This window comes from Pteropus vampyrus, unplaced genomic scaffold, assembly GCF_000151845.1.
Source record: "Pteropus vampyrus isolate Shadow unplaced genomic scaffold, Pvam_2.0 Scaffold580, whole genome shotgun sequence".
In the NCBI taxonomy this organism is placed as follows: domain Eukaryota; kingdom Metazoa; phylum Chordata; class Mammalia; order Chiroptera; family Pteropodidae; genus Pteropus; species Pteropus vampyrus.
In genome coordinates, this window is record NW_011889361.1 from 607,491 (window position 1) to 630,039 (window position 22,549).

At 36.9% G+C, this 22,549-nt stretch overlaps 1 protein-coding gene across 2 annotated transcripts in view; it reads right to left on the reverse strand.

The window, feature by feature from the left end:
* Positions 1-20,685, reverse strand: part of ST7 (suppression of tumorigenicity 7) — an 82,270-nt gene extending 61,585 nt beyond the window's left edge. Inside the window, exons 1-4 of one of the 2 annotated variants that reach the window (XM_023525605.1) lie at positions 20,552-20,685; positions 18,563-18,717; positions 16,290-16,387; positions 4,638-4,697 (exon numbers count right to left, since the gene is read on the reverse strand). In XM_023525605.1, the coding sequence (XP_023381373.1) occupies positions 4,638-4,697; positions 16,290-16,387; positions 18,563-18,717; positions 20,552-20,670 (432 nt within the window). In that variant the 5' untranslated portion in view covers positions 20,671-20,685. The remainder of the gene's footprint in view (positions 1-4,637; positions 4,698-16,289; positions 16,388-18,562; positions 18,718-20,551) is intronic. The other variant, XM_011384442.2, reaches the window with a different exon arrangement.
* Positions 20,686-22,549: the final 1,864 nt, after the last annotated feature.

The window sequence follows — 22,549 nt, forward strand, 5'->3', positions numbered from 1 at the left end:
CTCTCAGATTGGACCTAGAATCCACTTGAGGTTGTTTTACCAGAATCTATTAAATTAAATCCAGAGCATTTGGATGTGATTGTATCTCCATTACTGAAGAGTAGAGGGCAAGATTGGGAAAAAAAAAAAAAAAACTGTACAAGACAGGAGTGATGTTTCTCTTTTTATGAAAGAGACATGTACTCAGTTGCAGCAGGACAAAATTAACTCTTAATCTTTAGTGAAAAGTCTAAATAAATTACCCTGCTTGTAATAACACCTGAGTTATTTATTAGCACATAAACTCCAAGTCTACTCAACAAGTCCTTATGCATCTCAATACTGTAGAAAAATAACTCATTAAAGGACTTACAAGTTAAGACAGAAGACTGAACAAACATGTCTACCTCCTCTCCACCCTAACCCCCCAAAACATATCCTGAAATGACTGGCAAGTGGTACAAAAGAAGACAAATATATACCTGTGATGAAAACAGCAAAAGGAGTGGGAAGAATAGGCTGGTAGAGTCATTGAACAAGAGATTTTGAGAAATTTCTCTAAGACAAACTGCAAATAGGACTCGATTAAACCATAGCAAAAGAAGCTGAGGAAGCTGCAGCTGTTCTGAGAAGAGTCCCAGACAGTCTCCAAATCTGGAGCTGGCAGACACAGAGGGCAGGAGTGGTGGTCAGGCAGTAACTACAAGTAACTAAACACCTGACTACTGTACAACTGAGCTGAACAGGCCTTCTCAATGAAAATAAACTGACTGCCTACTATATAATCAGACAAGTGCTTGCTAAAGAAACTGAAGATTTAATCTGGGTGGAAAAGAACTTTTAATGTTGGGAGTCATAAGTTCTCAGTCAAGTCTTCTTATTTTTGCATTTGGTGGGGTGTGGGGTAGGACGTGCTCTTGTCTACTCCTCACTGAGGCATCCATCCATCCATCCATCCATCCAGCAAAACTTAAATTGAGTAGCTATCATGTGCCAGAGAATAAGATGAAGTCCTTGTGGAGTTAACTTTCTAGTGGAGGTGGGATATATATAATACATAAGTAAACAAATAAATAAATGAGATAATTTTAAAAGTGAAAGAAAAATAAGACAATAATCTGACTGAGAATGATAGTATGTATATGAGTGTGTGTATGTGTGTGAGAGAGAGTACATGAGTATGTATGAGTGTATATTTTTGTGGATAGTACTCTGTCAGCTGGGTATTGTGGAAAACCCTTTGAAGGCGTTATTTCAGCTAAGCCTAACTGACAAAAAGGAGCCAGTCAAGTGAGAATCTGAAACAGAATATTCCAGGTAAAGAGAAGTGTCTGTGCAAATGCCCTAAGAAAGAAGCAAGCAAATCTGGCACACTCCAAAAGAAACTCAATGTGGCTACAGCCTAGTATGTAAGCAAAAGAGTAGCATATGCTGAGTTTGGAAGAATAAGCAGGGAACAGATTATGTAGGGCCTTGCAGGCCATATAAAGAGTTTGCATCTTATTTTAAATGCAATAGTAAATCACTGAAGGCTTTTTAACTGGAAAGTGATATGACCTGATCTGAGTTTTTAAAAGTTACTTGGTTACTTTCTGTAGAAGGGACTCTAGAGGGCCACAGAGGAAGCCTGGAAACTAACTGCATAGTTCATTTGAAAGATAATGGTGACCTCAATGAAGATCACAGCAGTGTAGCTAAAAAGAGGTGAATAGACTTTGTGTCCATTTTTGGCATTAGAGCCAACAGGGCTTGCACACATTAACTAAATGTGTAAGGTAAAGCAAAGAGAAGAGTCAAGGGTGTCTGGGAGTAGGAAAAGAAACGGCAACTCCTTTACCAAAGCAGTAAAAATTTTACTGGTGGGAGAGTCTACCAAGGTGCCTACTAGATATTAAGCTCGCATTTAATGGTCTTAAGAGACTCAGATCTCAGAAAGTAATCTTGTGTACCAGTGGACTCTAGCATCACAAAAGTAGAGTCCCCAAGTCCATGGAGAAGGGGAAGGCTATCAGGGTATCTGCTCTTAATAAGTAGGACAGACAACTGCTCCGGAAGGAGATACTTTCAATGCTTTTGCACAGGTTATCTAAAAAGGAAACCCACGAGAGCCAACTCATTGTCCTCTCTGGTCATCACATGCATTGTTGGCTTTGCCTGCTTTATGGTTTCTGTTCCTGGCTCAAGTCAGCCAATATGTTTGTTTCCTGTGATCATCTATCTGTTCACTAAAGAAGTCAACAGCTTCAGTGGCTCTTGGTTGTAGAAGCAGCCCAGCCAGGTGAGCATAGACTCAGACATCAGTGCTCCCTGCACATCACAAAGAAGGAAAATCTGTTTATGAATTTCCCTGATTGCTGTGTGAGTCTAGACAGAGGTCAGACACAGAGTAAGTTAACTATAATTTGGGAAGAACATATAGATATTGTTAAGCTTAATAACTGATCAAGAAAAATAAATATAAGTATGGGTCTTAGTAAATAGAGACCACGAGAAGAATAAAATAGAATTTTTAAATGTCGAACCAGGAGATCTATTCAGTAGAAAAGAAAAGAAGAAGGAAAATATAATAGATACAAAACATGAAAGACAGCAAAAATGACTAAACAGAAGAATAATAACAATAAATACAAATGGGAAAACATACTAACCAAAAGTACAAAACTCTCAGATGTGAATAAAGACAATATTCAGCAAAAACGTTACAGATCAAAATGGTCAATCAACAAGTTATAGAAGTATGATCATAATATTTGATCATAATATTTGGCAAATCTAAATCCAAATAAGCTAGAGTAGCCCATCTTACTAATACAAGAAAAAAAGAAAATCAAGGCAGAAAAATACAAGGGACAAAGGAGGAGCACTGTATAGTCTTAATAATATATCATCAGAATAATAATCAACATAAATGCACCAAACAATATAGCCCGAAAATATATAAAGCAATAATTAATTGAAGAACAAAGCAGGTAAATAAACAATTGGAAGTGAATGTTCTATCATCTCTCTCTCAGAAACTGATAGAACAAGCAAACAAAATAAGCAAAGACACAGAAGATTTGAACAACATGGTTAATAAACTCAAACTAGTAAATATATATATATATAGAGAGAGAGAGAGAGAGAGAGAGACTTTTATAACCAACAGGGATCATGTTCCTTTCAAACACAGATATAACATTTATGAAAAGTGACTATGTACCAAGCTTCAAAGGAAGCCTCCATAAATTCTCCCCAAATCAATATCATATGATCTATTTTCTCTAAGCAGGATGAAAAAAAACAATTATAAATTAATGACAAGGGGCTAAAAATATAACATAGGCTAAGATGAAATTACTAGGGAATAAAGAAATACTTCAAATCAAATGAAGTTCAATGTTCAACTTAAGAAATTGGTAAAAAAAAAAAAAAGAAAAAAGGCAAAAGAATTGAAGGGAAAGAGAAGAAACAAAACAGTACAAATATGGGCAGAAAAGACTCGGAGAAAAAGGTTGAGAAAATAAACAAAACCAAATGTTAGTTCTTTTGAACATACTAATAAAATAGACACATCTCTGGCAAGATTAATCAGAGAAAAATAATAAAAAAAGGCAAATAAACAATACAAAATGAAAAGAGAAAAGAAATAATATTTTTTAAATTATGAAATAACATTATGAAAGCTATGTGAAACAAATTTGAAAAATAAATATATATATATATTATATACAATGCTCAGAAAAGCCTAGTACTGAGATACATGGCACAGTCATGTACTGCTGATGAGAATTTAAACAATCATAGGCAGCCATTCTGGAGAGTGTACTGGCAGAGCACACTGAAATCAAACATGCATTTACCCTCATATCCAGCAATCCCACTCCTAGGTACACACACTAGTGAGAGCTTCTCACATGTCTATAAGGATGTTCACTGCAGCACTGCTGGGATAATGGGAAGTTGGAGGCAACCTGGGGGTCTTTCTTTAGGGGAAAGGTTAAGTCAGTAAGAGCATAATTTGAAATATGATGTAGCAGTTAAAAACTAGGAATTGTATACTAAAGGTACATAGTGTAAAAATGGATAGACTTGAAAAAGTGTTGAGTGAAAATAAGAAAAAGAGAAAATCTATAGAATTTAAATGAAATACATGTATGCCACAGCATTATGTATTTTGCAAGACTGTTATGGTCATGGTTTCTCTGAAATCAACCAAGTTTTATCTTCCTGGCATTTTCAAAACAAATGGTACTACAAGGAGTGCCTCACCAAAATATATATAGAAGAATTCTACCAAATCAAGATGCCCCATTACATTTTTTGGCTTCATCACCTCAACAAAGCAAACTTTTGTTATGGTCCACAAAAAAATCATGAAGCCCTTATTTAAGATAAAAATGCATATGTGCTTACTCAAATACAGCCTGTTCAAAACTGAACTCCTAACCTCCCAAAACACCTGTGCCTCCTGCAGGTTTCCACATCTTAGCCGATGGAAACTCTTCTACTCCCAAAGAAAAATCCTTGGAACCATTCTTGATTTCTCTCTTTCTCACACTACACACTGATTGATCAGTAAATTCTGTTGGTCCTACCTTCAAAATATATCTAGCATCTGACCACTTCTCACCACTTGTTTTGCTATCTCTCTGGCCTGAGCCACCACTGTCTCTCACCAAGATTAATATAAGAGCCTTCTGATTGACTTCCCTTCTTCTCCTTTGCCACACAGCAGCCTGTAAAAATTAAGAGTGGGCATATCACTCTTCTGCTCAAATCTTTGCAAGGTTCCCCCATTTTACCCAGGGTAAAAGCTGAAGACCTTATTACAGTTGATAAATCCTACACGATCTGTAACCCAACCCTTCCTCCCCTGGTATTACTCAGTTCCATCTACCCAAGACTCTTTTGCTATTACCTGAGCATGCCAGGCATATATAATCTTGCCTCAGGGCCTTTGAGCATGTATCACATGACCAACTTCCACACCACACCTCCTTTGGTCTTTGCTAAAACGTCACCCTTTCTCTCACATATACCTACCTGATCATCCTATTAAAACTGTGACTTCTATGGCCTACTCACTGTCTGCCCATTGGCTGTCCTAATCCTCCTTATCTTGTTGTACTTTATTATTTTTCCACAGCACTTATCAATATACTATAAAATACATGCTTATTATGTTTATTACCTTTTGTCTGTTCGCCTTGCTATAACATAAATTGTATAAGGTCAGGGGTATCCACTGATTAGACCAATCACCTAGGACAGGGACTGGCATGGAACGCATGTTCAATTCATTTTCACTGAATGAATAAATAGATGAATGACTAGATGGTTTGGTGCAAAGAGGGTATAAGAAGATCAAAATCAGGGTTGTGGGGTAAAAATGAATAGAAAAGATGTGAAACCAGTGGGCATGACTGGAGCCGCTGAATAAAACCAGGGTAAAGTCCTAGGAAGGTAAATACAGAACTGCATGATGAATCCAAGAGAAAAAACGGTTATAGACATAGTTGAGAAGCAGAAGCCAAAGACCAATACCAGGCAAAAAAGGTCAAGAACAGGAATTTGGAGAAAGAAAGCTAAATCAATCTCCTAGATGACAGGCATATGTCTAGAACTGCTCATGAGCTAGCCATCCACACTGAAGGCTCTACTCCATAGTGGATACTACTCAGAACATTAAAAAATGTGGGCCCAGAATATGAAAATCCTGATAGTGACAGTTCAGGTTATCAGTTGTTACTTACTATGCCACAAGTAAGACTTTCATGTGAATGACAATACCCAATGGTAAATAAAGTAACTCTATTTCTAGCTAAAACTCTCATCTGTATCTGGGATTATTTGCCACCTGCTTTTCACTTTATATAATACAATAGGAGTACAATGCTAATAAAACCATGCTTCATCATTACTGATGCAACAAGGTAAATCAATTAATGTCTATTATTTGCTATATTAACTAAACACTTTTTCTTTCTATATAAATCACTAATTGCCAGTAATTTACTAAATAAGTCAATTTAACATATTTGGCAAATAAAGAAAAGCAAATTATGATAAAAAAGAAAGCAAGTGTTCGCATAAAGTCTAACTTTGAAAGTCAGTGAGTTATTATTTATAGTATTTGTTTTCAAGGTTCACTTTTCCTTTATTTGTAACCATAACAAATACATAATCTAGAAACATGCCAACAATCATTTCAGGAACACTTACTAGGAATTAATATAATTCATTGTATACTTTGTATTTAGTTCAATGATACATTTGATTATCTTAAAGGCTTGAAAGTAGTAACTGCGACCAAGTGATACTTGGTTGCTTGAAGGTATGAGTATATTACTCTTCCCATCCCCCATGCCCACATAATGGTACTTTACTTCCTTCAGTTATCAAGCTTAACATCTTCTAAATCAATTTATCAACCAAGTTATCCATAATAATTCATGACAATTTTAAGAGGAAGAAAAGAAATATTGTATACAAGGGAAATAATGTGACTTGTAGAATAGAAAAGCAGAGAGAAAAAAGGAACAAAATTAGAGGATTTAAAAATGAGCAAAAAGAGATTAAAGGGAATGGAAATTAACCCTCAATATATTCACTTAGAATTTTCCTTTTAAAAAGATCTTTTTTCTTTTTTTTTTTTCTTTTTCAATTAGAGTTTACATTTAATATTATTTTATGTCAGTTTCAGGTATACATGATAGTGGTTAGACATTTATATAATTTACAAAGCAATCCCCCCAACCCAGATAAGTCTAGTACCCACTAGGCACCACACACAGTTATTATAATATTATTGACTATATTCTCTATACTGTACTTTACATCCCTGTGCCCATTTTGTAACTATCAATTTATACTTCTTAATCTCTTCATTTTTTTCATCCAGTTCCCCAACCCCCCTCCTATCTGGCAACCATAAGTTTGTTCTCTATATCTATGAGTCTGTTTCTGTTTCATTTGTTCATTTATTTTGTACCGTATGACCCAGCAATTCTGCTTCTGGATATTTAACCGAAGAAACCCAAAACACTAATTTGAAAAGATATATGCACTCCTATGTTCACTGCAGCATTATTTACAATGAGGAAGATATGGAAACAACATAAGTGCCCATCGATGAATGACTGGATAAAGAAGATATGGTACATATATATAATGGAATATTACTCAGCCATAAAAAGAACAAAATTTTACCATTTGTTACAACATGGATGGACCTAGAGAGTATTATGCTAAGTGAAATAAGTCAGAGAAAGACAAATACCATACAATTTCACTTATATGTGGAATCTAAAGAAAAAATAAATGAATAAACAAAATAAAAAGATCTTTTCACCTGTACAATGAGCAGAATTTATTTTGTAGAATATTGCTTAAAGTGAATTTTAAACTTCCAGTCAAGATGGCATAGAAGGTAGATGCTTCTTATGACCACATCAGAATTATAACAAAACTATAGCACAACCATCATTGGGAGTCACCTGAGGTCTGACTGAAGAAAAGTCCTACAACTGGGCACATACATAAGAGGCCAACTCGAGACTGGTAGGAGAGGCAGAGATGGGAAATCCAGTCAGTTCCACACTCCTGTGTGGTGATTGAAAATCAGGAGGGTTATGTTGGCTATAGAGGTCCCCCCAGAAAAGTGAGGGGTCCCAGTTCCACACTGGGCTCCCCAGCCAAGGGTTCCAATGCCAAGAAGAGGAAACCAGTGGAGATGGTGGCTGAGTGAGACAGAAGGCTGTGGGAGTTGCAGAGGTTCCTCTTAAAGAGCCTGCGTGCGGACTTACTCACAGACGGACTCACTTGCTCTGAGCTTCAGTGTTGGGGCAGCAGCCTAAAAAGAGCCAGGAACATATGGGTAGGAACTGAATTGCTGACTTCAGGGTGGGGGCTGGAGGGGCAGCTTTCTCCCAGACAGATGTACCAGCAGTTTCAACTGTTTCTTTGTTGAGCTCTCCCCTGCCCCATTTGCAGATGCAGGTGGCTGCCATATCTGAGTCTCCTTCAACCTGGCTGACACTGGTCACCCTGCCTAGGTGATTCCCTAAGACCTCGCCTCTCTCAACTTGTGGGCCCACCCAAGTTGGCTCCAGTGGTTTTTTTCCCATACAAATGGCCTTTCTTGGCTCATGCTGTGGACTTTCCTAAAATATTTCAAAGGCTCACAAAACCTGAAGTAACATCTGGCCTTGTACCTCTTGCCCCATACCCCTTGCCCCATACCCAAGCCTGGCACTAGCAGCAGTTGGCCTTGGTTCCTGGCTTGGCCTCTCCAGGAACTTCTAAGCCCAACACAGGTAGCAGCCACCTGCAAATTCCTTGGTGACTGTTGCCAGGTGACATTGGAAGTGCATAGGCTGAGGCTGAACTTGGCCTGTTTGGGCCAACATATCCAGTGGCCTGCTTCAACCAAAGCAGGAACCAGAGTACCACCCAGTATGGCATCTGAGGAGGACGTACCTAAAGGGCAACCTGGGCGGGCACCAGAACCCTACTAAAGTGAATCCTGCTCTGTAGGGTCAGTCCTTCACCCTGCCAGTCCTCACAACCAATCAGCCCAAGGGTCAATCCCTCACACTGACATGCAAACAGCAACCAAGGCTCAACTAAAACAGGAAGGCACACACATACAAGGGGCACTCCTTGAGCACATGGCTCTGGTGACCAGGGAAGACTGTGCCATTGGGCCCCAGAGCACACCTATTACATAAAGCCACTCTACTAAGACTGGGAGAAATAGCGGCCCTACCTAAAACATAGAAACAGACACAAGGAGGCAGCCATAATAGGAGACAAAGAAACATGTCCCAAATGAAAGAACAGAACACAGCTTCAGCAAAAAGAACTCAACAAAATGGAGACGAGCAATTTATCAGATGCAGAGTTTGAAACACTGGTTATAAGGATGTTCAATGAACTTAGGGGAAGAGTAGATGAACTCAGTGGGAACATTAATAAAGAAATGGAAAACATTAAAAAGAAATAGTCAGAAATAAAGAATACAATAACTGAAATGGAGAATACATTAGAGAGAACCAACAGATTAGATGAAGCAGAGGATAGAATCAGAGATTTAGAAGACAAAGTAGCAGAAAACACCCAATCTAAACAGCAAAAAGAAAAAATAATCCAAAATAATGAGGAAAGTTTAAGGGGCCTCTGGGACAACATTGAGCGTACAAATATTCGCATCATAGGGGTATCAGAGGGAGAAGAGAGAGAGCAAGAAATTGAAAACCTATTTAAAGAAATAATGATGGAAAACTTCCCTAACCGAGGGAAGGAAGTAGACATACAACCCCAGGAAGCTCAGAGGGTCCCCCAAAAGATGAACCCAAAGAGGTATGGAAAAAGATATTTTATGAATATGGAAACAAAAAATAAAAAAGCTAGGGTAGCGATACTTATACCAGACAAAATAGACTTTAAAACAAAAGCTACAGCAAGAGACAAAGAAAGACTCAGTGATCCCACTTCTAGGTATTTATCTGAAGAAACCCAAAATACTACTTTGAAGTGACATGTGCATCCATATGTTCATTGCAGCATTATTTACAATAGCCAAGATATAGAGGCAATTGGGGTGACCATCAATGGATGAATAAAGAAGAGGTGGTACACATATACAATGGAATATTACTCAGCCATAGAAATAAATAAAAGAATGATATCCTGCCATCTGCAACAACATGGACTGAACCAGAGAGTATTATGCTGAGTAGAGTATGTCAGATAGAGAAAGACATATACCAAATGATTTCACTTACATGTGGAAAATAAAGAACAAAAATTTTTAAAAAATTTAAAAATTAAAAAAAAAAACAAAACATAGATACTGAGAACATTTTGAGGGTTGCCAGAGTGGGAGGAGGTGAAAAAGGGGAAGGGATTAAGAAGTACAAATTGGTAGTTAAAAAATAGTCATGGGGATGGAAAGTACAGCGTAAAGAATATAGTCAATAGTATTGTAATAAATATTTATGGTGTCAGGTACTAGATTTATCAGGGTGATTACATTGTGAGTTATATAAATGTCTGATCACTATGTTGTACACGAGAAACTAATATAATATTGTATGCCAAGTATAATTGAAAAATAAAAAATATTTTTTTAAAAGTGAAAAATCAATAAACTAAAGACAAAAGCATGTTTCCTTGGCTTGGAAATCTTATTTTAAATTGTTGTTTAAAATATCCTGAGAAAACTTAATTTTACATTAAAATATCTTTAGTAAATTAAAAAATGAATTTTAAAAATAATTTGGGAAAGGCATAATGTTCTCTTTTACAAATTGTTGATTTCATGAAGATTTTTTTCATGAACATAAGTAGTTAAAAATGCAAATCAACAGTACTTAATACTCCAAAGGCTTTGATTAGTCCCTGAGGTACATATTTTCTAATGTTTTCGTTAGAAGTTCTCCTCTTCACAAATCATTTAAAGGGCACCCTATTACTATTAATACTGTTAAACTAATTCCCAAAGGTCAATTACTCACACACTAGGATACCTCTAATGACCTTACAGTGATATATAATGAACACCTATAATAATTTTCTAAATGGAATTCATTCAAATTTATATTAGTTTAAAAATAAATGGCAGTACTTCTAAGGAAGGTAGAAAATCAGTATAATTAAACAACTATCGAAGTGTCATAATCAACAAGAAGCTAGGAATCAAAGGTCACAGGTACAGAGCTCTAACTGGGAATTTGTATGCCATTGCTCTGATTCACCAATTCAAATATTTTATTAAGTGTGTCTATCTACAAGATACCGTGCAGTATACTAGAAGGGGACATGCAAGAAAAACAAGTATCATATCAGCACTCAAGAAGCTCAAAATCTAGTGGACTTTAACTATCCTTTTGCATGCTTTTAAAATTCATCTCAAAACATCTGCTTCTCTCTGTTCATTTAGCCCTAATCTCTCCTTAATGAAGGGATCAGATGAGTAAGTGATTTGAGATTAAAAACTGAAAATAGGAATAAAAATAATTGTGGGAAAAAAAGAGGTCAGGAGAAAAGGCACTATATTATCTAAAAACTTGTATGTTTTCTTTGGTGAGGGAGGCCCCGCAAAAGATGCTCAGATATTGAGCAGTCCCCTGAAAGCTTAATTCTCACGTGGAAACTTGTGTAAGATACAAATCAACTCTGCTCAAAATCCTTATGTGATCAGGTATGTACTTGCAGGAGCAAAAAAAAAGGGGAGTGGAGAGATATATAGTGGACCACAAGTGTTGGTTACCTCAGTGAGATGGCATGGTAGGAGTGGAGGGGATATCATAACTTCCTTATCCTGTGACTTGCTACAATAATTATAAATTATTTCTGTAACTTAATAGGACACCTGTGGTCTGTGTGAATTAAAAAAGATACTCTACATAAACTTCTTAGCAAAATGTCTGGCACATAGTAATACTCATTATATAACTTACTGATCACGAAACTGAAAACCCTGAAGATGCTGAAAATGCAGTAAGGATACAAGCCCAGGGATGAAGTAACTGCAGATTCCTCTGGCTAATTTTTACAAAGAGCCATGTCTAAGAACACAAGAAGGATGGTTAGCAGTTATCTTTACTAGCCAGGCTGAGAATGGGTTTGACATAGTCAAAGGCATGTATCTAGAGAACATGTCTTCAGCCTACTCGAGTATCTATATTTTGCTTTTATACACGACCTGGTATTGTGGGTTGAATTGTATCCTCTAAAAAGATATACTGAAGTCCTAACTTTTGGCGCCTTTGAATATGACCTCATTTGGAAATAGGGTTTTTATGGATGTAACCAAATTAAGATGAGGTCATCAATCCAATTCTAAATCCAATAAGACTGGTGTCCTTATGAAAACATGGAAATTGGGGCACAGACATACAGATACACAGGGAGAACTGCATGTGAAGACAGAGCAGAGATCAGAGTGATGCACCTACAAGCCAAGGAATGCCAAGGAGATCCTTTCCTGGAGCCTTCAGAGGAAGCAGCCTGCTCACGCCTGGATTTTAGACTTCTGTTCTCCAGAACTGTTTAAATCGTTTATTTAAGTACCACTCTGTTTGTGGTACTTTCTTAAGAAATGAATATACCTAGTCATAAACAAATCACGAGTTGGTTTTAAGCTAAAATTTTAGATGGGTGAATATTTTAATATCTGTATTTCCCTGTCTATTCTATTTTTTAGCTTTTTTGAAAGTGATCTCAGTCTTTTTACTTTTATTTTTATCATGAGAAAATAAGAATAACATGCTTATTATAATTTAATATTATATAAATTCATAAAATAAAAAGACGCTACAATCTTACTGTTAACAATTTTCTCTATATTTCAAGGTTGTTTCTTATGCTTATACAGTGGCTCTCAAAGTATGGTCAGGGGGGTCCTAACACCTTTTCAGGGGGTCCTTAGCTCAAAACTATTTTCATAATATGTTTTTTGACTTTTTCACCCTGTCATGCATTTAAACAGGGGCATTCTCACAGGCCACATGTTGGCTGATACCACAACAAACTAAATGCAGAAACAGATATGAGACTCCAGTTGTCTCCTATTCAGCTGGACATTTAAAAGATTTGCAAAAGTGAAAAACGATGCCACCCTTCTTATAAATTTTTCTGTTTGAAAAACAATTATCTTTCATGAAAATGTTGTGTTAACATGTATTTATAACTGCTATTTTGAAACAATTATTTTTAAAATTCTGTTTTAGTTTCTAAAATGGTAAATGTTAATAGATAAACCACACAAACAAAAGTTTTGGGGTCCTTAGTAATTTTATAAAGGAGTTCGGAGACCAAAACATTTGAGAACCACTGGTCAATATCAACATCTATTTTTAATAGAAAAAAAAAAGTAATAAAACTATACCTATTATTTATGTCTTTCCTTTTCATTTAACAATATGTCTTGGACAATAATGATAAGACAAGCAACACTAAATATATGAAGTCCTGTGCCAAGTGTTTTGCATGGATTATTCCATTTTACCCCCACACCAACCCTATGAAGTAGGTACTCAATTAGCATCCTGGTACTTCTGATGTAGGCAGTTGGTAGACCACACTTTCAGAAATATTTACTAGCTATGTAATCTTGAACAAGACCTATGTTAAGCGTCGTTATGAGAATTAAGAGTTTATATTTCTAAAGCACTTAAAACAATGCCTAGAACACAGTAAACACTATAGAAATGTTAATTTGCATTTAGATGGTATTTAAAACTCTGAGTCTGAATGCAGTCTTCCCTGGTTGTAAACAGAGATAGAAAGAAGGCTCAGGACTGGCCAGGGGATACTTCAAATTTTAGATGTCAGGAAGATGAGGAGAATCTAGCCAAGAAGACTGAGATTTTAGGAGAAGTAAGAGGACATGGTTTCCTGAAATCAACTAAATAAAATATTTTTAGAAGGTTAAATGATCTATGTCAAATGAGAAGACAAGATATTGAAAGAGGCAGAGACAGAGTGAAACAATAATGAGGGGGAATGACTCAGAGGTCCGCAGAAAACTACGAAAAGGTAGGGAAACTGGTGATATCTCACCAAGTAACAGTTTTTTCTTCCTTAACGGATTTCCAGAGAAATTTTTTTAGAGAGTCTATTCTCTACATAGAAGGCTTTCTGACTCTAGCATTTCTATTGCCACTTTAAAATCTGCTCTAGGAAAGTTTCAACCAGGGCATAGGGGAAAAGGATGGCTATGTCTTAATAAAAAATTAGATACTCCTGCCTAAAGGCTTTATCAGCAGGGCTGCCTGGAATCCAGTGTGCTCTTTTATCAGAGGAAGCTTCTCAGCAAGATGGTTTATGTGCATGTTGTTAAAGAAGTGAACCCCTCAGTGAAGTCTCTGTTTATGCATGACCCCGTGACCTGAGAGGAGCCAGGCCCAGCCAACAACTGTCTCCTGCAAGGCTGGGACAGAGACAAGGAGAGGGTTCCTTAGCCTCCCTTCCTCTGTTTGGGTGCCAGGAGTTTCTGAAGGAAAGAGTACTTTCAACATTTCTCTTCAAAACACATCTCCGGCATGTCTGACACTGTCTTTCGCAGGACTATGAAGACAGTAGGGCCTACCTCTACTGGATGCTTTATAAACGCAGACAGAAAGCAACATGTACCAGTATTCTAATAATAAGACTTTTTAGAAAAGTAACACATATAAATACAGATAGATACATGCATACATAAATACTTGTGTACATATATGCAGAAAGAAAAAAGAGATTGCTTGACTGATTCATTCAAGAAAAAGAAATCAGAAATATCCTTATATGCCCATCAGAGAAATGGGCAAGCAAATTAAGGATTTGTAGAAAAAAATAAGGGAAAAAGTTGTAAGCATGTCTACTATATGCCAAATGTTTTCATATTATCCCATTTCATTCTCCCCACCACTCCCTCAACTACCGTTTTAGGTAAGAATCATTATCCCCAATTAACAGAAGACAAATGAAAAGCCCATAAAAGGGAAGCAAGTTTCTCTGGGTCACGAAGCTAGTGAAAAGGAAAGCTGAATTCACATCTAGGTTTTCTGACTCCCTGCCCGCACTTATTCCACTGCACCCCAGACTTTCTCCCAAGACCTGTATTTGGACTAGGTCTATAAATGGAATTGTAAATATAAAATAATCTCCAACAAAAATCGAACAATAGTAAAGATGTATTGGTTTTATCATATGAAATTTTATATATAATACTAAAAATGATCATCAGAATGAGATCGATAGGAAAAAAACTGAAATTAAAATGATTCAAGTTCATTTTCCTATGAAGTTGCATAGGCATATAATAAAATCGCCAAAATCTGCTCCTCCATTCATGCCTTGTCGAGGTTAAGAACAGAATAAATATGACGCCTTATTAAAGGCTGAGCCAGGTTAAGTTAGAGACATACCCTGTCCTTCATAAAATTCTCAGCTCTTTCAGAACCAAAGGGACGGGTAGTTCCTTCACTATATCAAGGAATGAAATTTCTGCAAGTTAAAAAGTTTGAGGACAAGTTCATGTCTCTGCAGAAATCTCTTTTTCTTAAAATTAGCACTTATATTTTATAACAAACTTTCTTTAAATTCTTCCTGCAACCAAAAAAATGTAATCCTGAGAGATCCCCTTTGTAGTGGCTTTGTCTAAGGAGCAACTATCGCCTTCGGTCAAACAAAATGACTTCAGAGTCTTCTTCCTCTTGTTCCTCTTCGGGTCTAGAGACTACACTGCTACTTAATGGAGCTGCCAGAATCCAAGCATGGGTCTTACTTGGGCCTTCACATCATGCTACAACTTGCAGAAATAACCAGGGGTGAAACTGGTGCAGGCCCCTGCCCTCCACAGAATAACTGGGAATTCACATGAAGAACTGCCCTTCTAGAGACAAACTGAGAAAAGACCCACTAGGTTTACACAGTTGCATTCTCAAATCCAAAAGCTGAGAACTAGACAAGATGCCACTTTTACCTTGCCTTTTGGTTCTTCCATTTTTATAATGGGCAGTTAGTTGCCTAGTCTCCTAATTGGGAAGATAGCAAAGAATGAAATGTTGACAAGAGTTTTCTGAGATTGTTTTTTAAAAAATGGCTTATAAATACAGTTGACACTGGTGTCGATTTCTTTACAGAAAGTATTTCTTACTTTAAAAAAATGTAGAAGTAAAGTTCCTCAACTGGTTTCCCTTAAAACACTATTTTTATTTAAAACTGCATAATAATAACCTCCCTTAGTTCTCTTTCATTTTACAACTCTATTTCCTCTCTTCTGTTGACTACTTCTAATAAAACATCTTGATTTGAGAAATCTAGCGAAATGCTAGATTATAATAATAAATTTGAGGGTAGCAATTTGACCTATAGTTTATTCAATTCTTCCTAACAATTGCATGCAAAAAATATCAGTTAACTAAAATGGCTGATTTTATTGTTGGCAGCTGGCTACAGCCCCAAAGGTTTAACGATAAGGATATCTATTAAGATTTCTTCAATTTCTTCAATATGCCAGCCACTATACTAAAAGCTTTGCATGTGTTATCTCATTTAATCTTTGTAACAATCCTAAGTAGTAATTAGTATTAATATTTTATTATTATTGTTATCCTCATTTTACAGATTCGGAAACAAGGCACAGAGAAGTTGAGTAACTTGCCCAAGATTACTCATCTAGTAAGTTGGGAGCTAGAGCTGAACCCCCACACAGTCTAGCTCCAATGCCCACATGACCACCACACCATCATTGGCACTCTGCTACATCCATTCAGTGGGCTCTTCCTTCTCTAAGTCAGGTGCATTGCTATTGCTCTCAAACATAAATTCAAACTCACATCTCTCATCATCTTCACTGCTTCCCTGGTCCTCCCGAGTCTTCTGGCACACATTGCTAGCCTTCTTTTGATGTAGACCAAGACATTGGTGTCTCGTCCTAAAAAGGGAGACATAAAACACCAAAATTTAAAAAAATAAGAGCTTTCAGCTGAGCAGCAAGAAGAACTACTGAGGCCCATTTGCCATGCCCTTAAAGGAAACCCCTGGAGAGAAGGCCTGCCCCTTGAATCCTCCTTACTGCCAGGAGCACTGCCAACTTTGCTAGAATGCATACAGAGTATCATCAAAGTACTTAGACTTTCAAAGGTCAAATCATGTGACTGATTACCTAATCCATGCTTTTGAGTTAGGATGTCAAATATTTGGTAAATAAAATCATCTGCCACAAAGTGCTAGGAAAATGAACATACCCACATTGCATGTGGTTTACAAGCAAGAATTCCACATTCTTTAAGTGTGCATGCTTTTGGTGAAGATGCAAGAGGTGAATTTCAGGTTGCATCCTGATGAACTATTTTTTTTTCCTTCTTGACATTAAGTCTGGAGAAGCCTCATCTTGAACTTCTGTTTTATATTATTCTTTCCCTAACACGAGTGACATCATAATCATCTCCAGGTCCCCAAAGCAGTCGATTTTAGATGGCAATATAACACATTCCAGATATGACAATAGAGTATGCAACAAAATGAAAAACTACCCTAGTGTTAGAGAAAGCACTGACAGGCTAAATAGTTATAATAATAGTCACCAAAATGGCTCTTAAAAAGTACATTAACAACTTTTTATCTTAATCTTTTATTTAATTATATGTCTTTTTGGGTATATTTCCAGACCAGTGAGAACATGCATATGCTTAATCCTTAATAAAATTACATGTTTGAGAAAAATATGACACACCTGTTATAGATTAAGTACATGTATAATATGCAGCTATTAAAAGATGTTAAGACTAAAGTCCTAACATTTCGAGTTTTAAACAATGAGAACAAGATGTGTGCTGAAAATCTGCCAAGTGCCTACAAATTATTTTAAAGATGTTATTATATTTTGGGGGTAGATTTAGGCAATAGGTTGAAAAGATTTAATTTACAGAAGAAAAGAAAAAAAGAAAATGTCTTAAATTATACTACAGGTTATGCAATTTTATGTACTAATCCTCATTTAGCTCATGAGATAGACATTTACTAATATGTCTTCAAAATTCATTGTTATACATATTTTTTAAGAAGCAAGATATAGATGGTGATTACAGTCTTGATTACCACATACTTACTGCAGAATAAAAATAAAAACCTGTGTATTAATGAGTTGTGTGGACCTACTCATGTATACACAAGACATAATACAAAGATTTCACTGCACCTTAGTCATAGAGACTAATGCACTCAGTTTCTGCACCAAATCCAAGTTTAACACTAAAATTTAATTTTATAATCTCAAATGTGAAGGAGATATGCTCCTACTCTCCAAGTGGCAGGAAGGAGAGAGGAGGTGAGAGAAATTCTACCTTAAGGAAACAACTCAAAATTAGGATGAATGATGAAAACACTCCCTCTCATGAGAATTGCTAAATTTCTGCTTAAACAACCAACAAACTGACAAGTCGGAGGGCTCGGGGAATTTCAGAAATAACAAATTATCATTCCCCCAAAATACCACTGACTCTCAGTTTAATGCACTAAAGTGAAAGGTCTCATATTAAGGAGTTATCTTAATAAAAGAAGTCATTGTTTTTAATGTAAAAAAGATAAATAATTAGGAACTCATGGCTCTTCCTCTCCGGAAACCAACACTAATGCTTCCTAAATAAGAGCTAAATGCTGAGACAATCACCAATAACTGTTATATTCTTAATTGTCCTCTTTCAATCCATGCCATAGAAGACCCATAAGATAAAACCTTTGTTAACGTTAACACTAATTTAAGGCCTATTTCCAAATTAAGACTTAAAGTTATAAGGCAGAGAAGCAACTGATAAACAGAAATCTGCAAGGATTCTGGGGAGAAAAAAGGTTACCACTAAAGGTTATTACCATTTATTTCTGGAGTTAGGAATCTATGGGCAGAAAAGAGCATCTGAACATTTCTGTAAACAGTACGTTAACTACATATTGTGCTCTCATGGGAAAGAAAACATTAATAAAAGCAAAGAAAGGCAAAAACCAGTATTCCCATCTAGGAGAATCACATTTTGAACTAGCCTGAAAATCTGCTCTGATTAACCACGTTACAATTCTGATCCCCAATGCGGCAACCTGGAGGAAACCTTACTGTGTTGGGCTTCATACTGGGATCCATGATGCTGGAGCTGCTGAGAACGCCGGTAGCAGCCATCCCCAGCCTTCAGGGCCTGCTTAAACAGCTTTTCTGCTTCAGCAATGGTTGTTGCTTCCTCTTCAGCCAAGAGAATATAAGCAGTTGCACACCTGTCCATTCAGATAATAGCCACCATCAATTACAAATTCAAGAACATTGTAATAGCTATAGGAGTGCATGCAGAAGGGCAAGGAGTTAACGCCAAAACATGCAGAGTAGCCAACTGGTTCATGCACCCTTGTGTATAGTTGTTGACACAAAATAATGATACAAAAGAAATGTCTGGATTTTAGCTTGAGAAGTAGGATGCATGGTGTTAGGCGCATGGGGCTCACACATGGATTCCGCCCCTGATTAGTGTGTCACTCAGGGCAAGTTATTACTCTGCCTCCCTGATGGAGAACGACATGGAATCTGTTCAGTATTGTGAAGGTTAAGTAAGGTGATGCATGTAAGTGCTCAGTACAGTAGCCAGCATGTGGCACATGCTCCATAAATGTCAGCTAATGATGGTAATGATAACAGCTGTTCTTAAATATCTCCTTCCACCACTCGAAGTTAGAGAGACTATATATAAGTTGACTTCTGTTTACTAAACATAGAGGATCCTCAAATACAGATTCAGTAAACCAAGTATGTCACTCATTGAAAAAAGCAATGCCTCAACAGTTAGCCCTGATCTTCTGTCAGGGAAGAACACTAGAAGAACCTAGGCAGTGTTATTTCTAAAGAACTCAAATTTTATTCAGCCTCAATAGCAAACAAGAGTTAAATCTCATGCCTTTGACAATAACAGATGACACTTGTTGCTTAGTATATATTAAGCACTGTACCAGGCACTTAACATATATCATCTCATTTAATCTTTTCAACAACCCTCGACGGTAGGAAGCTGGAAAGGATAAGCAGTTAACTAATGAACAGGGGGAACTCTTGGAAATTTAAACCTTCCAAATCATATAAGAACAACCCAACTGCTAAAGAAAGGGAATGTGACAGGGAAACGCTGAGGCCGAGACCACACAGGTCCTCATTCACACAGACCCCTTTGGTTTCCTTCTTCTCCACTACCTCTCTTGTGGTCATTTCCCTAATTAACAGAACCTCCATCAGACCACAAGAGAGAAAATACACAGAAAGCAATACCAAATGTAACTGCAACAGCCAGCTAGGAAAAGGAGGCTGAACTTATGGCTCATGTGAGGTTTCGGGTTACTAGTTAAGCTCAGCCTTGAGGAGGGGTCTTGTAAATTCTTTAGTCAATTCCTCTAATTTCAGGCAGGACTGATCGATAGATAGGGCTTTAAACAGAATGTGGTGAGGTAGGGAGAAAAATGCCCAGAAAAAAAGCTGTAAACCAACTATTAGGGAGGGCAGTAGATATGACTTGAAAGAATAGTAATGATACTGAAACTGCCCAGTAATTCACTAATCGGTATCAGGAAGCAATACTTAAGGCTTCAGATGCCGACATACAAACATGGGTCAAAGGTAATGAAGTGAAAATCGAGATTATAATACTGAGTGGTACCTACAGTGTCAGAGGAATTAGCTATAAGATTATAGTTGGTGGGCTGGGAACTCAAGACAGGTTGGGGCTAGCTTGCTTGCTTTATTTATATTTCATATAGTATCTTAGGAGAGGCAGAGTAGCACTAATGGCCAAGAAAACATACATCTATATGAAAACTCATGAGTCTGGGGTAGAAACATGCTAAGAGCTTGTGAGTGAAGGAGAAAGGAAAGAGCAGTAGAAGTGCTAATGGTTGGGGAGTACAGAACAGACTGCTCAGCTCGATGGAAGATACAGATGATGCATCCTTGTCACAACACAATACACATACAGAAGCAAGAAAGTGTGGTGATGGGGGTGTCGACCATCCAGATATCTGCTAGAAGTCTCATTTGGTTAGAAACAGGGCACCCGACAGATTCTTGACTTACTTTGGTAACAATTTTATCTCCCAGATGGTAGAGGAAGCAATTAGGGGAACTTCAACTCTGGACCTAATTCTGACCAAGAAGAAAAAAATAGTTGGTGAAATGAAAATCGATAGGAACATTCAGAGAGAGTTACTATGTCATTTTGGAGTTTGGAGTAATCAAAGAGGGTAAGGCAGACTTCAAAAAATTCAAAGAAAAGAGGCATGATTCAATGGAATGAGAATCAGAAGGGAAAATGGCTTTAGAAGGTTGGGTAGCTACCAAACGTCCAACTGTAACGGCAATCACAATGATCCTCTCGGGAAGGAAAGAGGGGTGACAATTAAGTAACCAATACAGCTGCACAAAGATCTCTCACAAGGTCAGATTTTTAAAGAACATTTGAAAAAAGATGGAAGGAGGGCATGTAATAAAGGACTATAAAAGAGTAGAATAAGCTTATAAGAATAATGTCAGGAGAGCTAAAACTCCAAATTTGAAGCTTGGAAAACAAAATAAAGACAAAACAAAACAAAATACTAAACACAATCATCTATTTCCTGTTCTTATGTTTAAGACCCTATCACTACCCCCATTTCTCCAAAATCATCACAAAAATAAATAAGCAAAAGAGACAAACAATACAACAACAACAACAACAACATCAAAACTAGGGAAGTTTATAGTTAGCAGCAGCAGATAATAAAAAGAGAAAGCAAAACTCTCTAACTCCTATTTGTTCCTGGCTTTTCTATTAAGGAGAATGATTGTCAGATTGAAAAAAAGGATAAGAAATTAAAGGATAAGAAATTAAACTCTAAAATGGGTGAAAAGATGTAAGATAGCAAATAACTGGTCTCTTCTAAATGAATTACTGTACTGGGATGGGTAAATCTCAGGAAGCCAACAGATGAAGGCAGGCCAAGAAATTGCTTTCTATGGATAGTTAAGGACTCACAAAGAATGGAGAGGACCCAGAAGATGAGATGATAAACAGTGTATAAATCTTGAAAAAGAGGAAGAAGGCAGGCTTCCCAAACTTTAGAACAGTGATTTGGAAAGATATTCTAATGGATCATTAAAGGGATGGGCTCCAAGCATTTTAAAAAGAAAGTAGTGAACACCAGAGCTCGCTTAAATTCATTTAGACTGAACAAATCAGTTTGTGCTAGCTTCATTTACTCTAACAGATTTACTATCCATTAAAGATCCATAGGTACAACTGGCATTCTTAAGATCAAAATGGAAAAATATGGGCTGAATCACAGTGTAACTGGTGGCCTAGTAATTGGTTGAACAATACCAGAGGATGACGATTCATGAAGACATGACCCTGGAGGGTGGTTTCTACATGTCATGTCACAGGGATCTATCCCTGACCCTGATAGTTTTATCAGAAACATGGATGACACACAGAAGGCAGGCATATCAAATTTGTAGATGACAAGAAACTGAAAAATAAATATGCTTCATGACAGAATCAGAAACCAAAAAGATAAACGGGTTACAATGGCAGGATTTCCAACTCTCAAGCGACTCTTTTTTTCTAAGACCGCTGAAGAAGATTCTGTAACCTTCTTCAGAAAAAATCATAAAATAGTTTAACAATGACCACTTGGCAGGGAGAGTGTCGAGGTGATTCAAGCACCAGATGGGTGGCTGAGCTAAATGACCTTTAAGGTCTCTGCCAGCCCTGAGCTTTTATGACTCCAGCTTCAAGAATCTGTCTCATTTTCTGAGCTCTCCAGAAGAGATTTCCCAGCCCTCCTTGGTAACCCACAAAATGTTTAACAACACTACGGACAGCATTTCCTCTTATCTTTGTCTTGAACTTGAAATATTTTTAAAGTGTAATTTTTTTTATCTTATGTTTTTATGTTTTCCCTCAAAAGCAGAAGTTCTATCCAGAAAATGTGATGGCACAGATGAGCATTCTACATCTATGAAAATGTCCCTGTCAGAATATTCTAGACATGTAAAGAAATGTGGTTTGTTTTTGTTTTTTGTTTTTTGTTTTTT